General features: G+C 51.0%; 1 protein-coding gene across 2 annotated transcripts in view; it reads right to left on the bottom strand.

The window, feature by feature from the left end:
* Positions 1–12,916, bottom strand: part of LOC147645787 (axonemal central pair apparatus protein HYDIN-like) — a 57,237-nt gene that overhangs the window by 26,937 nt on the left and 17,384 nt on the right. For both annotated transcript variants that reach the window (XM_086874216.1, XM_086874217.1), the window contains exons 13-23: positions 12,528–12,595; positions 11,494–11,726; positions 10,577–10,686; positions 9,221–9,356; positions 8,608–8,772; positions 7,572–7,724; positions 5,502–5,740; positions 4,093–4,351; positions 3,325–3,468; positions 1,865–2,005; positions 1,070–1,386 (exon numbers count right to left, since the gene is read on the bottom strand). In XM_086874216.1, coding sequence (XP_086730342.1) covers positions 1,070–1,386; positions 1,865–2,005; positions 3,325–3,468; positions 4,093–4,351; positions 5,502–5,740; positions 7,572–7,724; positions 8,608–8,772; positions 9,221–9,356; positions 10,577–10,686; positions 11,494–11,726; positions 12,528–12,595 — 1,965 coding nt within the window. The remainder of the gene's footprint in view (positions 1–1,069; positions 1,387–1,864; positions 2,006–3,324; positions 3,469–4,092; positions 4,352–5,501; positions 5,741–7,571; positions 7,725–8,607; positions 8,773–9,220; positions 9,357–10,576; positions 10,687–11,493; positions 11,727–12,527; positions 12,596–12,916) is intronic.

Raw genomic sequence — 12,916 nt, 5'->3', positions numbered from 1 at the left:
TGAAGCAGGTGCTCAGGGTAACTCTGCTTGTGTTTCTAATGCCACGTGAGGACACAGTTGGGCTGTGCCTGCCTGTCACCCTGCTGAGCTGCAAGAGCTCCCCTACAGCCAAACACGGCCTGAATGCTCCATTCCCAGACAGGCATTCAGTGCCAATAATGACCTGCTCCCCAAAGAATAACTGTCTTTAGCTTTGTGGCTTCTTATCTAAGGCTGGGTTTCATTTCTGGATGAGAGGATCTCTCATCATAACCCCCAAGAGATCCCATATCATCTATTCCACTGCCTTTAGTTTGAATCAATGGTTTGAGGCAACTTCCCAGGACCATGGTGCCCAGACAATGGCATTTTTCACTCTAAAATAGAAACTCTCTGGGAGGCAGGGACAGGAGATGGTGTGATGAACAAGTCCTGCTGTCCAGCACTACAGAACCCATAAGGGACGTGTTGCAGTGGGGAAAAGTCAGAATGAGTAACAAGTGTCACCAAAAAAGGGAGTGAAGAATCCAAGGTGTCCACCAAGAGTTGAGCCTTGGGAAAGAAATCACCCTGGCACTAAAGGAGTTGTCTCAGAAAAGAAGGAAAGGTAACGAGATGTTCTGCATCAGCCCAGGTGCTGAGTAGCTCTTTCTCTGCTGTTGGGACTTTCTGGGCATCCTCCAGCACAAGGCAAGGGAGGAAGGCAAGGAGCAGAGAGCAGCTCCTGCACAGAGGACCCATCCCAAAGCAGAGGGGCCAAAAGGGCACCCCCAAAAGGGCCTCCAGCAGCACTGTGGGAGCTGGGATTAGGAGCCCTTCATCAAGGTGGACATCGCCTCAGGCCACAGAGCTCTGAGAAAGCAGCTTTGGCCCCAGCTTTCCATCCCAAGGGAAACCACTGTGGGGGCTACACAGCACCAAATTGGTGGAAAACCTATTCCCTGAGCATGCAGCCTGAGCACAGCTGGTCAGTGTTATTTGCACAAGGAGAAGTCAGAGCAGTCTGTCAGATCCTAGACAAACAGCTCTGTTCTTTGCAAAGCACAAACAGGACAGCAGGAAGAAGAGGAGAGGGCAAAGGTGCACATACCTGAACTTGTGCACCTGGCTGTCTGCCTGCAATGCCCAGTGGTACTCCACAGGAAGGGGGCTGCAGTTGCTCATCCTCAGAGAGCGCACTGCTTCCGTGCCAGCCACGATGCAGCCAAACTCCAGGCTGCTGGGCTGGATTCGGAGATTTGGGAAGTGGACTTCTCCCCAAAGCTCGATATACTCCACATAAGGATGGTCCCTAACCATGTCTATCTTCAGAATCTTCTGTTCTTTCCAGCTGTGAAGCTCCAGTTTGTAAGCTGGGTCAAATGCGATGTAGACATGGCAGGTCTCCTCTACACCCACTCTCACAGGCTGCAAGGAGATGGACAGTAATTAATGACATGCCAAGGTCTGACAGCATGAAACAGTAAATGCTCCAAGTGTGGCCCCAGCATGGGCTTCTCAGTTCATCATTCACTTCTTTATAGCAAGGGTGTGACTGCAGGCACCACAGTCCAGTCCAGGATTCCCTCAGGCTCACGTTTCTGTGCTCAGCAGCAATACAAGGGGATGGCTGCTGGAGAGCTGGGATGCTTTCCAGGAGACACCTTTACTGCATGGCTTGCCCAGACCAAATTGCCTGCTCCCTCCTCCTTGTGCCTTAAAGCCAGGATGGAACTTCTCAATTCAGGTAATCTTTTGATTCCTTCAGCAGCTCTGCTGATGCAGCTCAGGCCAGCCCACTGCTGATGCTACACAATAAACTTGTTGACTCAAGGACCTCCCAAGAGAAAGGCACCAGCACATCCCTCCTCTTCCAGCCCCACTGGAGGAGTCCAGGGCTGCTCACCTGGCCATCTGGGAGGGGCTGCTGGTCCTCATCACACACCAGGAACGGCTGCTCCACGTCCAGCACGAGGTCGAGCGGCAGGGAGCAGGTGTTTGTTAAAGCCAAAGGCTGGTACTGCAGAGTTAGGACATCACTGGGTTTCTATGGAAACAAGGAAAAACAGCCTCAAGTAGCCAGAGACCTCCTCCTGCTTCTGTTGCATCTCACATTTTTCAGCCCCAGAAGTGCACACATGCTATTGATCCTTTCTATTTGTTTCTACTTTCCCAGGAGATGTTTCTTTATAGCAGATGCTTGTCATGTTTAGAAACCACAGCATCCTCTGGGGACAGGGCACCACTCCCATGTACAGATGAGGGAATAGGAGAGGAGGTGGCTGCTTGAACAAGACCTAAAGCAGAAAGTGAATCCAGACCATTTGTGTCCAGTTTTGTCTCTCTATTGGGCAGAACAGCACTGGAACATCTTCACTCACATGCTGTCATTTCTTACAACCTTATTGGCTCTAGCAGCCTCAAAAAAGCAGTCAGTCTGCAACAAGTGTCCTCCAGCTCCTGCTACAGGGACAAGGTGTGTGTGGTCTCAAAGCTGTGATCAGCCTAGGCTCTTCCTTCCTGTCTGTGCATTGTGCTGGGCTTCCTGCATGCTTTAGAGAAACCAGAGAGTTTGGGAAACTGCTTCTGGATGTACTGATATCAAACAGGTGCTGTGCCATAGTATGCAATCAATCAGTTGGTGTGTGTGGCATTGAGCAGAACCCAGGCAGAATCAGGGAGAGCTGAAAGGCTTCTAATTACATCTGAACTGCCTGTTCCAGGGATTCTGTACTTCAGTGGAAGCCTGGGAGCCAAACGAGAGGCCTGAAAGTACAGAAACCAAATCATGAAACATACTCTCTTTTTCAGACAACTTGCAGGAGAGGGAAAGATGATGCTGGAACTGGGATCCAGAGACTAAAGGGCACCTGCTCTGCCTCAGTGTTATCATCACTGCAGGATGTCTGGGGGTCTTTTGAAGCAGGTGAGGCCTAGGGAAATGCACAGAGCTATACCTTATAGCTATACCCTAAAGCATCCATGCCAACAGCAGAGAAGGCAGAGACACAGGAGATGATGGGTTTTTCCTCGTTAGCCTGAGGAATTCACAGAAATTTCCATTCTTCCCCCCAGCTTGCCTACAGCTTCAGTGTACAGACATCATCGTGCCTTGGAGGATCCTTAAAAACCTCCCTTTACAGTGTGCAGAGAAACTGGCATTTCTCTGCAAGTGGCCATGATCCCCACAGCAGTGCAGCTGTAACTGCAGTTTTGCTTTGGGGCAGTTAAATACCAGTCTCATCTCTAAAAGCATCTTCACTCACTTGACCAAGTGCCTCAGGCAGAGCAAAGAGGGGCTTTAACACAAGGACACACCCCCCTCAGCCATGCTGCTAAATGCCAGGATGCAATCCAGAGACTTACCTTCTCCACCCGGAAAGAGAATTTTCTGGCTGATACTTCTATAGAGGGATCTATGAACTTGCAGCTAATGATGGTTTCTATGATCTTCTTTGTCACCACGCTTGTGCCAACGACAGCTTCACACCTCATGTAATCCCTCACCTCCTGCATGCAAGAGTCACTTGTCACCAGTGGAGGGTGGCAGGGCACCAGCAAATGCCCTGCACTGGCTCAGCACCCAGCACAGCCCCTATTCCTGCCACACAGTTACAGTGGGCACTGCCTCCTTTTCTTGCCGTGATGCAGCTGATTTATTCTGCACTCAGTTGTCTGTAACACTGCACCCCAATGCCCACAAAAGGCACTTGTGAGAACTCCCCTCCCTTCACATGGCTTTTGTTTTATCTGTGCTTACCCCAGATAAACCATTGGCACTTGTTGAATTCCCTTTCTTTTTGTGCTCCTAGTCTAAGTGTAACTTATTTGTCTGCCCTTCTTTGCTGACTCAGCGTGCAACACCGTTTGCCCCAAAAGAGCATTATTTCCTTCCAGCCCTGCTTTGGGATCAGCACTGGGTTTTGGTAGCTGTGGAATCCCAATAAAGCCTTGGCTGCTCTGATGGTGGCCAGCAAGGAAAGCAACTGGTGCTGCCACAGAAACGTGCGGCCTTAAAGCAGTTTCTTGAAGGGCCTTGCTCATTTCCCCAGGCAAATGTCAAGGCACTGTGGAACAAGGCCAGGGGAGGGGATGTGAGGGCTCCCCAGGCTCAGCCCTTGGTGGGGACCTCACCTGTGGCATGTGGGAGAAGCCTCGCAGCACCATGGCCACAGACTGGCCTGGCTGCAGGTGCCAGGAGCCTGGCTCCAGCCCGAACACGGCGCTCGTACGACTGCGGCTCTCGAAATCATCTTCGGCCTTGGGGCTGCTGAGGGCTGAGACGCTCTGGCCCTTCCTCTTGGCTGGCCTGTAGCATTCCACGCTCCAGAAGAGCCGATGGAAATGGTGGCCCCTGTTTGTTACTTGGAACTGATGAGTACTGGGAAGGTGGCTACAAGAGAAGCCAGGATGGAAAATGGTGTGGGAGCAGCTGTTTCCCTGCTCATCAGATTGCTCCTGATGAGCAATCTGAGGTGTTCATAACTTGGGGACTGTCTTCATTTCCAGCTCTTAATGTGGGCCAGAAACTGTCTGACAAGCTGCCCTTCTGGTGTCATTATTGCAAAGAGAAATCTGCTTATAATGCTAATGTAGCATTTTCAAGGTGAGACTAACAGGACCTGATGTTTTCCTCCAAAATGTTTGTTCTGGGCTGATTTCGTACTGTTACTGTATTTTGCATTGCTCGGTGCCCCACACTGTCCGTGAATCTTTGAGATGCTGCCCTTGAGGACCTTGTGTGTGGGGTATGATTGCAGGCATTTCTAAAAGCCAGCTCAGAGGCAGCTTCTGCACGATCCCAGCAAGCTGGTAAAAATCGTCTGCCTGCTCCAGGAGAGGAAACCAGGGCAGCAGGGCCCTCTCCTTGGTAGCAGCTTTGGTTTTGCACTGAGAGCCATTTGTAGAACTTCATTTTGCAATTAGAAACTGTTTTGAAGTGAACTTTGCAAACTCTGCTGGCAGCAAAAAAGCCATCGAGGCCCTGGGCACAGCAGGGCAGCAGCAGGGCCCAGGAACAGCAGGAGGAAGCGGCAGTGGCACTGCGGGCCCCACACAAAGCAGCAGTTTCCATCTGGCCCTGGAACTGCTCTGGGGGCTCCTGCCTTCCTGGGGGGGTTGGTGCCCTCCTGTCTCTCTGTTCCCAGGCCCTGCTTGCCTGGGAAGTGCCATTTCAGAAGGGAAGGCTGTGAGGCCATCTGCCCTTGGTCCCTCAGCCCCACGGAGGGACCGCCTCACCCGGGCGCCCTTTTGGGAACCTTTTGTTCTGGGGCAGCTGTGACACCACTGCTTGATCAAGTGAGGACATAAATGTATTACAACTAAAGACAATTCAGTGGCCATTTAGCAACTGGTTTCCCTTCCAGTGGCTTTTGAGGGTATCTAACAACTCTCAACTGGCCACCACACGTTTCTGAAGGAATCTCTGCCTTCAGGGAAGGACTCAGGGATTGGAACACTGAAGAAGATCTTGCCTGAAGGACTACAGCAAAACTGCTCCTTGTTGAGCCAGGAGGAGAGGTGGGAGTGGGGAGATCTCCTACCTGAATTGGTATCCCAAGTTGAGCTCTGGGGCCAGTGGTTTGTCTGTGACAATTGTGGTGCCAGTGCCCATAGCCCTCAGTAAGAAGCTGAAGCAAAAGCTGTTCTCGATGAAGAGCTGGATGGAGTCAGCAAAATGCCCAGTGTCATCCAGGATGGCTGTGACAGTCACAGGAACCTCACCCCTAGCGGGGATCACTCCTTCTTGGGTTTCAAGAACAAAGCACTGGGGTTTATCAGCCTGTAAGACAAGCAGAAGATGCATTTAGGATGGAAACCATGCACCGTGATCTCTTGTGGGATATAAGAAAAGGACAGACTAAAGAGGGGAGGATAAAAATCATAAAGGCTTCATTTCCCTAAATTTGAGCTGCAGTCTCAGGCAACAGCAGAGCTCATACAACCTGTATTTTCCTCTCCTTTAACAGACTCACCTAATGACCCCAGCTCTGCCCAACCCAAGGGATGTTTATCCTCAGGAGAGTGTTCCTTCCCCACTCTTGCTCTGGAGTGTGTGCCAGGGAAAGCTGCTTTCTCTCTCTCCTGCCTTCTCACAAAGGCTCAAGGCCAGAGGAAGCCAGGACTGCTCAAATCCCACTCCAGAAACCACATAGCTGGAGGACACTGCTGAGATCCTGAAGAATATCACTGCAATACCAGTTGCAACCCCAACACCAAACTATTCTTGCCCAAGGGGCCATCAGTGCTTCTCAAGATCCCCTGAAGGACTGAAGCCCTCACTTCCCACTGACCATCAGCTGTAGAGAGGTGCCCCAGTGCCCTCTGCTTTGGAAAAGCCACCTCAAAATGGTTACAGCAGAGCAGAAAAGCAAGAAGCAGAAAGGAAACTGGATGATGTGTGCTCTGTGCACATGGCCCACTCTTCCCAAGAACTCTTGTCATCTGCTTTCTCATGGACTCCATGGATTGGGCAAGAGAGCTGGAAGCTGCTCAGAGCAGGGAGGAGAGGTCTGGCACCAGCACAGCTGTACAGACACAGCTCTGCAGGCCCAGCCCTGCTAGGAGCACGTGAAACCCATCATTTCCATGCCAGGCCCACCCAGCCAAGATGCACTGCTCCCTGCAAAGGCTGAAAGCAGAATTTCATTGTGGAGTTAGAGAAAGCTGTCCTGGAAAAACCCCTCACTTGAAGGTGGCATTTATCCCCCAAAGAGCTGGAAAAGCAGCAAGTTCAACTTCACAGCCCTCCTCCTTGGCCCACGAGGCTGTGGCTGGACTCTCCCACATGGCCTGATGCTTTAGCCACAAACACAAACAAGGCCATAGGATCAGGTTTGAAGCAGCTCCACAAGTTCAGCACATCCAGCATGAAGAAAAACAAACCTCAAGCCCCTCCCAGATCTCCCCCTCCAGCAGACAACCCAGCCAGCCCCAGCCCCAGCCTACAAGCCCTTCCTGGCTGTGCCAGCCCTGCTCTCCCTGCCAGGGGAGCAGCCCCAGCTCCTTCTGCCCTGTGCAACCTCCACATATGAAAACAGCCTTTCTCTGCAGCTGCTCCCCAAAGATGCTCTTCAACAGCACAAAGATCACAGGCTGGGGGGGTGCACAACCCCCACACATCTTCGTGTGCACAGCCCAACTGGCTTGAGCCACAGGAGCTGTGACAATTGCAGTCTGAGGACAGAGCTCACACCCTGCTCTCCACTACAAACAGCACTTGGGCACAAAGCAAATGCAGCTGGGACAGGGAAACCATAGGGAAATCCAGGCTCTCTGGGGAGCAAAGGAACACAGGTTTCTCTGATCTCAGAGCTCCAAAAATGTCACACGCACATCTGAAGACCTTCCAGAAAGTGAAGGGAGGACCTGTCACCACAATCCAGACTTGTTTCTGCTCCAACATCTCTGCACCTGATTTCACCGAGGGCCCCAGCTAAAACCACTCCAGAGCCAGGATCCTCTTGCCTCGCTCCGATGGAATATTGGAGTATCCTGCCACCTCTCACACCAGATGGGCCAGATGGAAATCTTGCATATCAAAACCAGTCATAAAAAGTCCTGGCTGCTACTGACCAGTCAATTCCCTGGAAAACAGCCCCACAGGTACTTACAATCTTGATCCTGAAGTCTACAGGGACGAGACCTGTGTTGAAGAGGGTAAGAGTTTGTGAGCTCGGCTGTAGCACTGGGATCATGCCAAAGTCTATCTTCTTTGGAGTTCCATAGATTTCTGCCAGCTCTCCAGAGCTCAGGAATTCTGCTCTCTGTTCCAGGAAGAAGCAGGAAAGAAAGATTTTTATAAAAGCCAAAACAAACCACAACAGGGAAACCTAAAAAAGCTTAAACAGCTCAACTCTACTCAAGTTATTTATTATTTATTATTTATTATTTAACCCCTCTCCAGCTGAAATGCTGGGCTTTTGGGGAAAAAAAATTAAAGTTACATATTCACCTCCAAATTAAAAAGGATTAAGGTAAGAGAAACTGTCAAAATACAAATGATTGGCCCAAGGTAAAAGCTTTGCAAGAAATGTCTAGTTAAGACCAGGCTGACAGGTAAACAATTGGTTATTCTGGTGAGGAGAAACCCTCCTGCTTAAGGTAAGCAGCCTGACAGTTGAAAGCAACTGTTGTGTCAAACTTCAGGCTCCCTGGCACAGCCTGCACTGCCTGTCCTTCCTGCTGACTGATTTACATGCAGTGTCACAATGGCCCAGGGTCAGATACTTGGTGCCATCCAGGGAATTTGCCATCATCACTTCCATGCGTTTTAATGTAAGTTTAAATCCTTGCAACTACTCTTCAAATGCCAGCTTTCCTTTCTTTTCCACAAAGCTCAACCTTCCCAGAAGTCTTCTGACATCCTCTTTTGTGCTTAAAGAGATGACATTTGAAAACAGGTATTTCCAAAGTTACTAGCATTTTAAAGATTAATTTAACTAAAATTATCCTCAATTCCAGCTTAGGAACTACATTCAGAGTCAGACACTGAGATTACCACCTATAAGGCATAAGCTCTTTATGGCACCAGTCCCTTCTGTCCTTCTCCACAGCAGCCTGTGCCTGTTTTTCCCAGAAGAATCCCTGCACACTCTGCACCCTGCCAGGAGGAGCTGCACAAAGGCACACATCTCCCCTTGCACTCACCAGTGGGTTTCTTTCATCCCCAAACACGCCGATCAGAACATTGGTGCGATGATCGCCCAATGTTTGCACTTGGATTGTAACCGGAATCTCTGCAGTGCTGCGAGGCTGGACAATGCCACAGGGTTTGGGGCTGGAGTACAACACAGGAGAGTCCTCCTTGCGTTTCTAGAAGGGACACAATCAAATGCAGCTTCAGAGGGACCTCCAAATTCAGCTTGAAACTCCTTAACATCCACCGCCACAGCAACTCACACACGTTTTTCAAAATCCCCAGGACAAAGGTAAAAGGCCCAAAGAAGATGCAAGAATTGCAGGCTTAGCATTCTCAGGGGGTCCTGCAAGGAGGCTGCCAGCACAGCTGTTGGTGTCTGTGGCTGCAGCAGCTTTTCACAACCCTCTAAGATCTCCCACCAGAGAACACCCTGAAGACTAGAACATAAACTGTTTCCTCAGGAGGTTAAACTGCCTCCTAAAGTTTACATTCAGGTAGGATCCTGCTCTCAGCAGATTTTTAAGGCTGAACAGAAAACAGCAAGGTCTTATCCAAACCCTTTTTTCCCCTAATAATCTCCTCAGCAATATTTGAGAGGAGGAGGTGGATGCAATGACAAACCTGGGGAATGAGCCCGTAGCAGCCAGGAAGGTGAGTTTTATTGGTGATGATGAACTTCTTCTCGTATGGCTCCTTCAGGTGGCACTTATTGCAGTGCATGATTTGGGGGTACACTTGCAGCTCAGGAACCAGACATCTGGGCAAAGAGATGACCCCAAGGGAATCAGAGATACTGAGAGAACAGAGAACATTTACCCCCAAAGATAACCCATTTGTCACTGTCAAACAGACATTTAACAGCCCTGCAGTGAGAAATTGCCTTCAAAGCCTTCCCACTCCAACACGGCTTGTCAAGGAGGGGCAAACCCTGAGAGGCAGCAGCCAGAGGCTGCCAAGTGCCCCAGGCAGAGCACTTACTTTGTCCCACAGCTGCCTCAGCCTCTCCTTTAGCCCAGAAGGCTTGCAAGGACTCCTGTAACAGTCCCGGTGATCCATGAGCTCTGGGGGAGCATTCCCAACACGGATCAGTGCTCACTAAGGCTCAAGGAACACACGACTCCGGTGTCTCAGTAAAAATGACTCCCTTCTCTCCCACGGGGCTGTTGCCCTGCCTGAAAACTCAGCTGTTTGCCCCAGCTTTGGAGGGCATGGGACACCACCTGCCCTACAGAGTGGGTGATCACCCCCTCCCAGTTCCTACAGCTCCCTCGGTCCTTCACTCCACAGCTCCATGCACTGACTGTCCCCATTTGCACTTGCTTGACAAAACTGCAGCCCAGGCACTGACTGCATGGCTCTGCCTGCGAGAGGGAGCAGCACCAGGGAACTGCATCCCTCTCGACATTAAACTGGCAGGATGGAATTCTGCTGCAGCAAGAGCAACTTTTGGTTTAAGTCTGAAAACATTCAAGCTCAAAATGGGAAGCAGAGGAAAGGAGAAAAACTAGAGCTGACTTGCCACATCAAGGGCTCTTTTCCCCTCGTAAGATCTTGCCCTCACCACTCTGGCTGTGAGCCACTTCCCCACTGTCACGTGCCCTCATGAACAGAACCAGACCCTGACTCTCAGCAGGCTGCTTGGTGTGTCCCAAACCAAAGCAGGGGGGTCTCAACCCAGCACAGCTCCATCTCTTGCAGGAAGAAGGAGAGCAGGTCCTCGGGAAATTTGTTCCAGCTCAAGCACCAAAAACCAGGCCAATAAATGATTTCATTCCTGGTCCCTCTAGAAAAAGGCCCAGGACTGTGCTGGGCTGTGAGCAGGGCTGCTTTTCACCACAGGCTGCTTTCCAAGCACTGCTGTTCTCGTGTCCAGCTGGTCACAACATGAGAACATTAAACAACACTTCCCTTGGGAGCTGCAGCCAGCAAACCCTGTGCCAGGCAGTGTGCTGGGAGAGGCCAGGGAAGTGCTGGTACCTGGCTGTGATGATCACTGATGCCACTTCCTTGCCAACACCCTCCAGGCCCACCAGGTCCACCAGCATTTTCCGGTAGTATTCCATCACCGTGTTGGAGCACAGGGTCACCTGGTGGAAGAGAAGAGCAGTAAATTCTTCCTTATAAAAGCTCATTACCCACACGTGGTATTCTCCAGTTCTTGTTTCATGGGAAGGAAAGGGAGGATTTTGCCTTAATTACTCTGCTGATCCATGTGTAGAGCACAGTCTCTGAGAGTAACAAAAGCCTTCTGGCAATACCAGATTTGTTAAACACACCTTGCTATCATGGCATAGGTCAGCTAAATTCAAACATTAGGCTAAAGCTCTACACACCACTGTACCCAAATTAAGGGGCCAATTTTTCATCTGACTACAATGACACAAATGCAGATGAAATCTGCTGACTTGGACAGAATGAGTTCAGCTTTACAGCAGGAAGCTGAGGGCAAATGTGGCCCAGCAGGTGCTAGGCAGTTCATGGCTGCAGAGCTTTTTGTCTCCACTGGAGATCCCTGCAATGAACACAAATCATTCTGCTCCCCAGGAGAGGAGACATGAGACCAAGAAGAAAAGCAAACTGCTTTCTACAATGACACCTCTCATTCTGTCCTCATCCTTCCTCTGCCCACTTGCAATCAAAGAAACTGCTCTCAAAAACACAAGGATGGCTCCAGTACTTTACCATACGGTTTGTGATCTCAGCGTATGATTTTGGGAACAAAACAGTGCTGCTTCAGTTACATCCTGAGTAACCCAGCTAACAGAGGCCTCAGGCCAGTGCAGATCTCTCACTCACATGATCCTCAAAGCTGGCATCAGAGCTAAAGCCCTCGCACACTCCAGTGAAGCTTTAGCCCTGGGGCTGAAGCGTGTGTGGCTGGACTCTTCCCATACCTCGATATCCTGGTGTCCCTGGGGGAGGATGGTCCCTTGGCTGGGATTCATTGTAAACTCCCTTGGCTCCACATAAAAATGAATTCCCTTCCTCCAGGATGGGTCACCTTCCTTGCAGATTTGATCCAAGCTGCTGACAGCAGGCTGCGTGCCATCGTCCGACATGCGGAGCTTGAATGTCACGGCCAGCGGGGAGGTGTTAGTGAGGCGACAGGTCATGGTGCGGGGAAAACCTGGGAAAAGGACACAAATATCCATTTAGGCACCAACTGTGTCATGACTCCTGGTGTGAACAGCCTGGTAGGATGAAAGGGTGACTGCAGTTTAGCTCTTTACTATGTGAACTACAGCTCACCGAGAAGCTACGTGAGGAATTAATGGAATCTGGAGCTAGAAGGTGATGCAAAGCACCCTAATGCAGTTTCTCTCTGCAGCATCCTTAAGGCATCTCCTGGTTTGGGCCAAACAGACTGAGCAGGTGACAGCTCAGAGCACATTCCACTGGAGGCAAACCTGAGCCTTGCTTCGAGAGCAGTGATTAGGAACCATGTCCCACCTCACCCAACAAAGGGGGCCATCACAGCCCTGCTGCTCCCTGTGATTGCTGCCTGCAAGGGTTTACCCCACTTGAGCTCTGAGATTTGCTTTCCATCCTGGAAAGCCAGAGCTCCAGCCACACATGGTGGGGATGTCCTGCAGAGCCCGGCCACCGGCCACCACTGCTCTGCACTGGACATCTGGCTTGGCTGGCCAGCTCTGTGGGGAGGAGACTTCTCCCAGGCCTGCTCACCAAGAGTCATTTGAACACAGATGGGGGGAAAAAACAACTGCAGGCACAGCCCAGAGCTTCTATTCCTTGGTTCTATTTGATCTGACAAGGGCAAAATGCTACCTGAGGCACCAGCAGCCCTGGAGTTCCCAGCCTGAAGAGGCTGCTGTGGCAGAAGACGAGTGATGGATGTTTTTATGTTCAAGTGGTTCATTGTGGAACGCACAGATCCCTCACGCTGTGCCCAAGCCCAGGGAACACTCACCGAAGGAGATGTCACCGAAGTGGAGCTCGTGGAGGTCGAAGTGTAAAGCCGGCCCAGTGACACACCCCCTGCGATGACGAGCACAGAGCAGGAGGAAATGCCTCGGTTAAAGGGAGTCACAAAGCGTGTGGCAGCCCTGGCTCGGGGACATAAAGCCTGGGGTCAGGGGCACCGTGGGCTTCAAATCAACACAGCACCATGTGCTCAGCACAGTGTCCGTGTGGGCAGGAGGCAGCTAAAGCCAAGTGGCCGGCAGCCAACAGCCACTGGTGGGGATTTGGGCACAGGGCAGGCAGGAAAAGCCCCCAGTTGCTGGTGGTGCCATGAAGGACCCTGAACACACACCCACACATGGCTCCATTGCCTCAGTTTCCCCATCTGTAATGTGA

This window comes from Cyanistes caeruleus, unplaced genomic scaffold, assembly GCF_971803275.1.
Source record: "Cyanistes caeruleus unplaced genomic scaffold, bCyaCae1.hap1.1 HAP1_SCAFFOLD_171, whole genome shotgun sequence".
Lineage (NCBI taxonomy): Eukaryota > Metazoa > Chordata > Aves > Passeriformes > Paridae > Cyanistes > Cyanistes caeruleus.
Note: the sequence above shows the minus strand (reverse complement) of the source record. Positions and strands in the feature narration are given on the sequence as shown.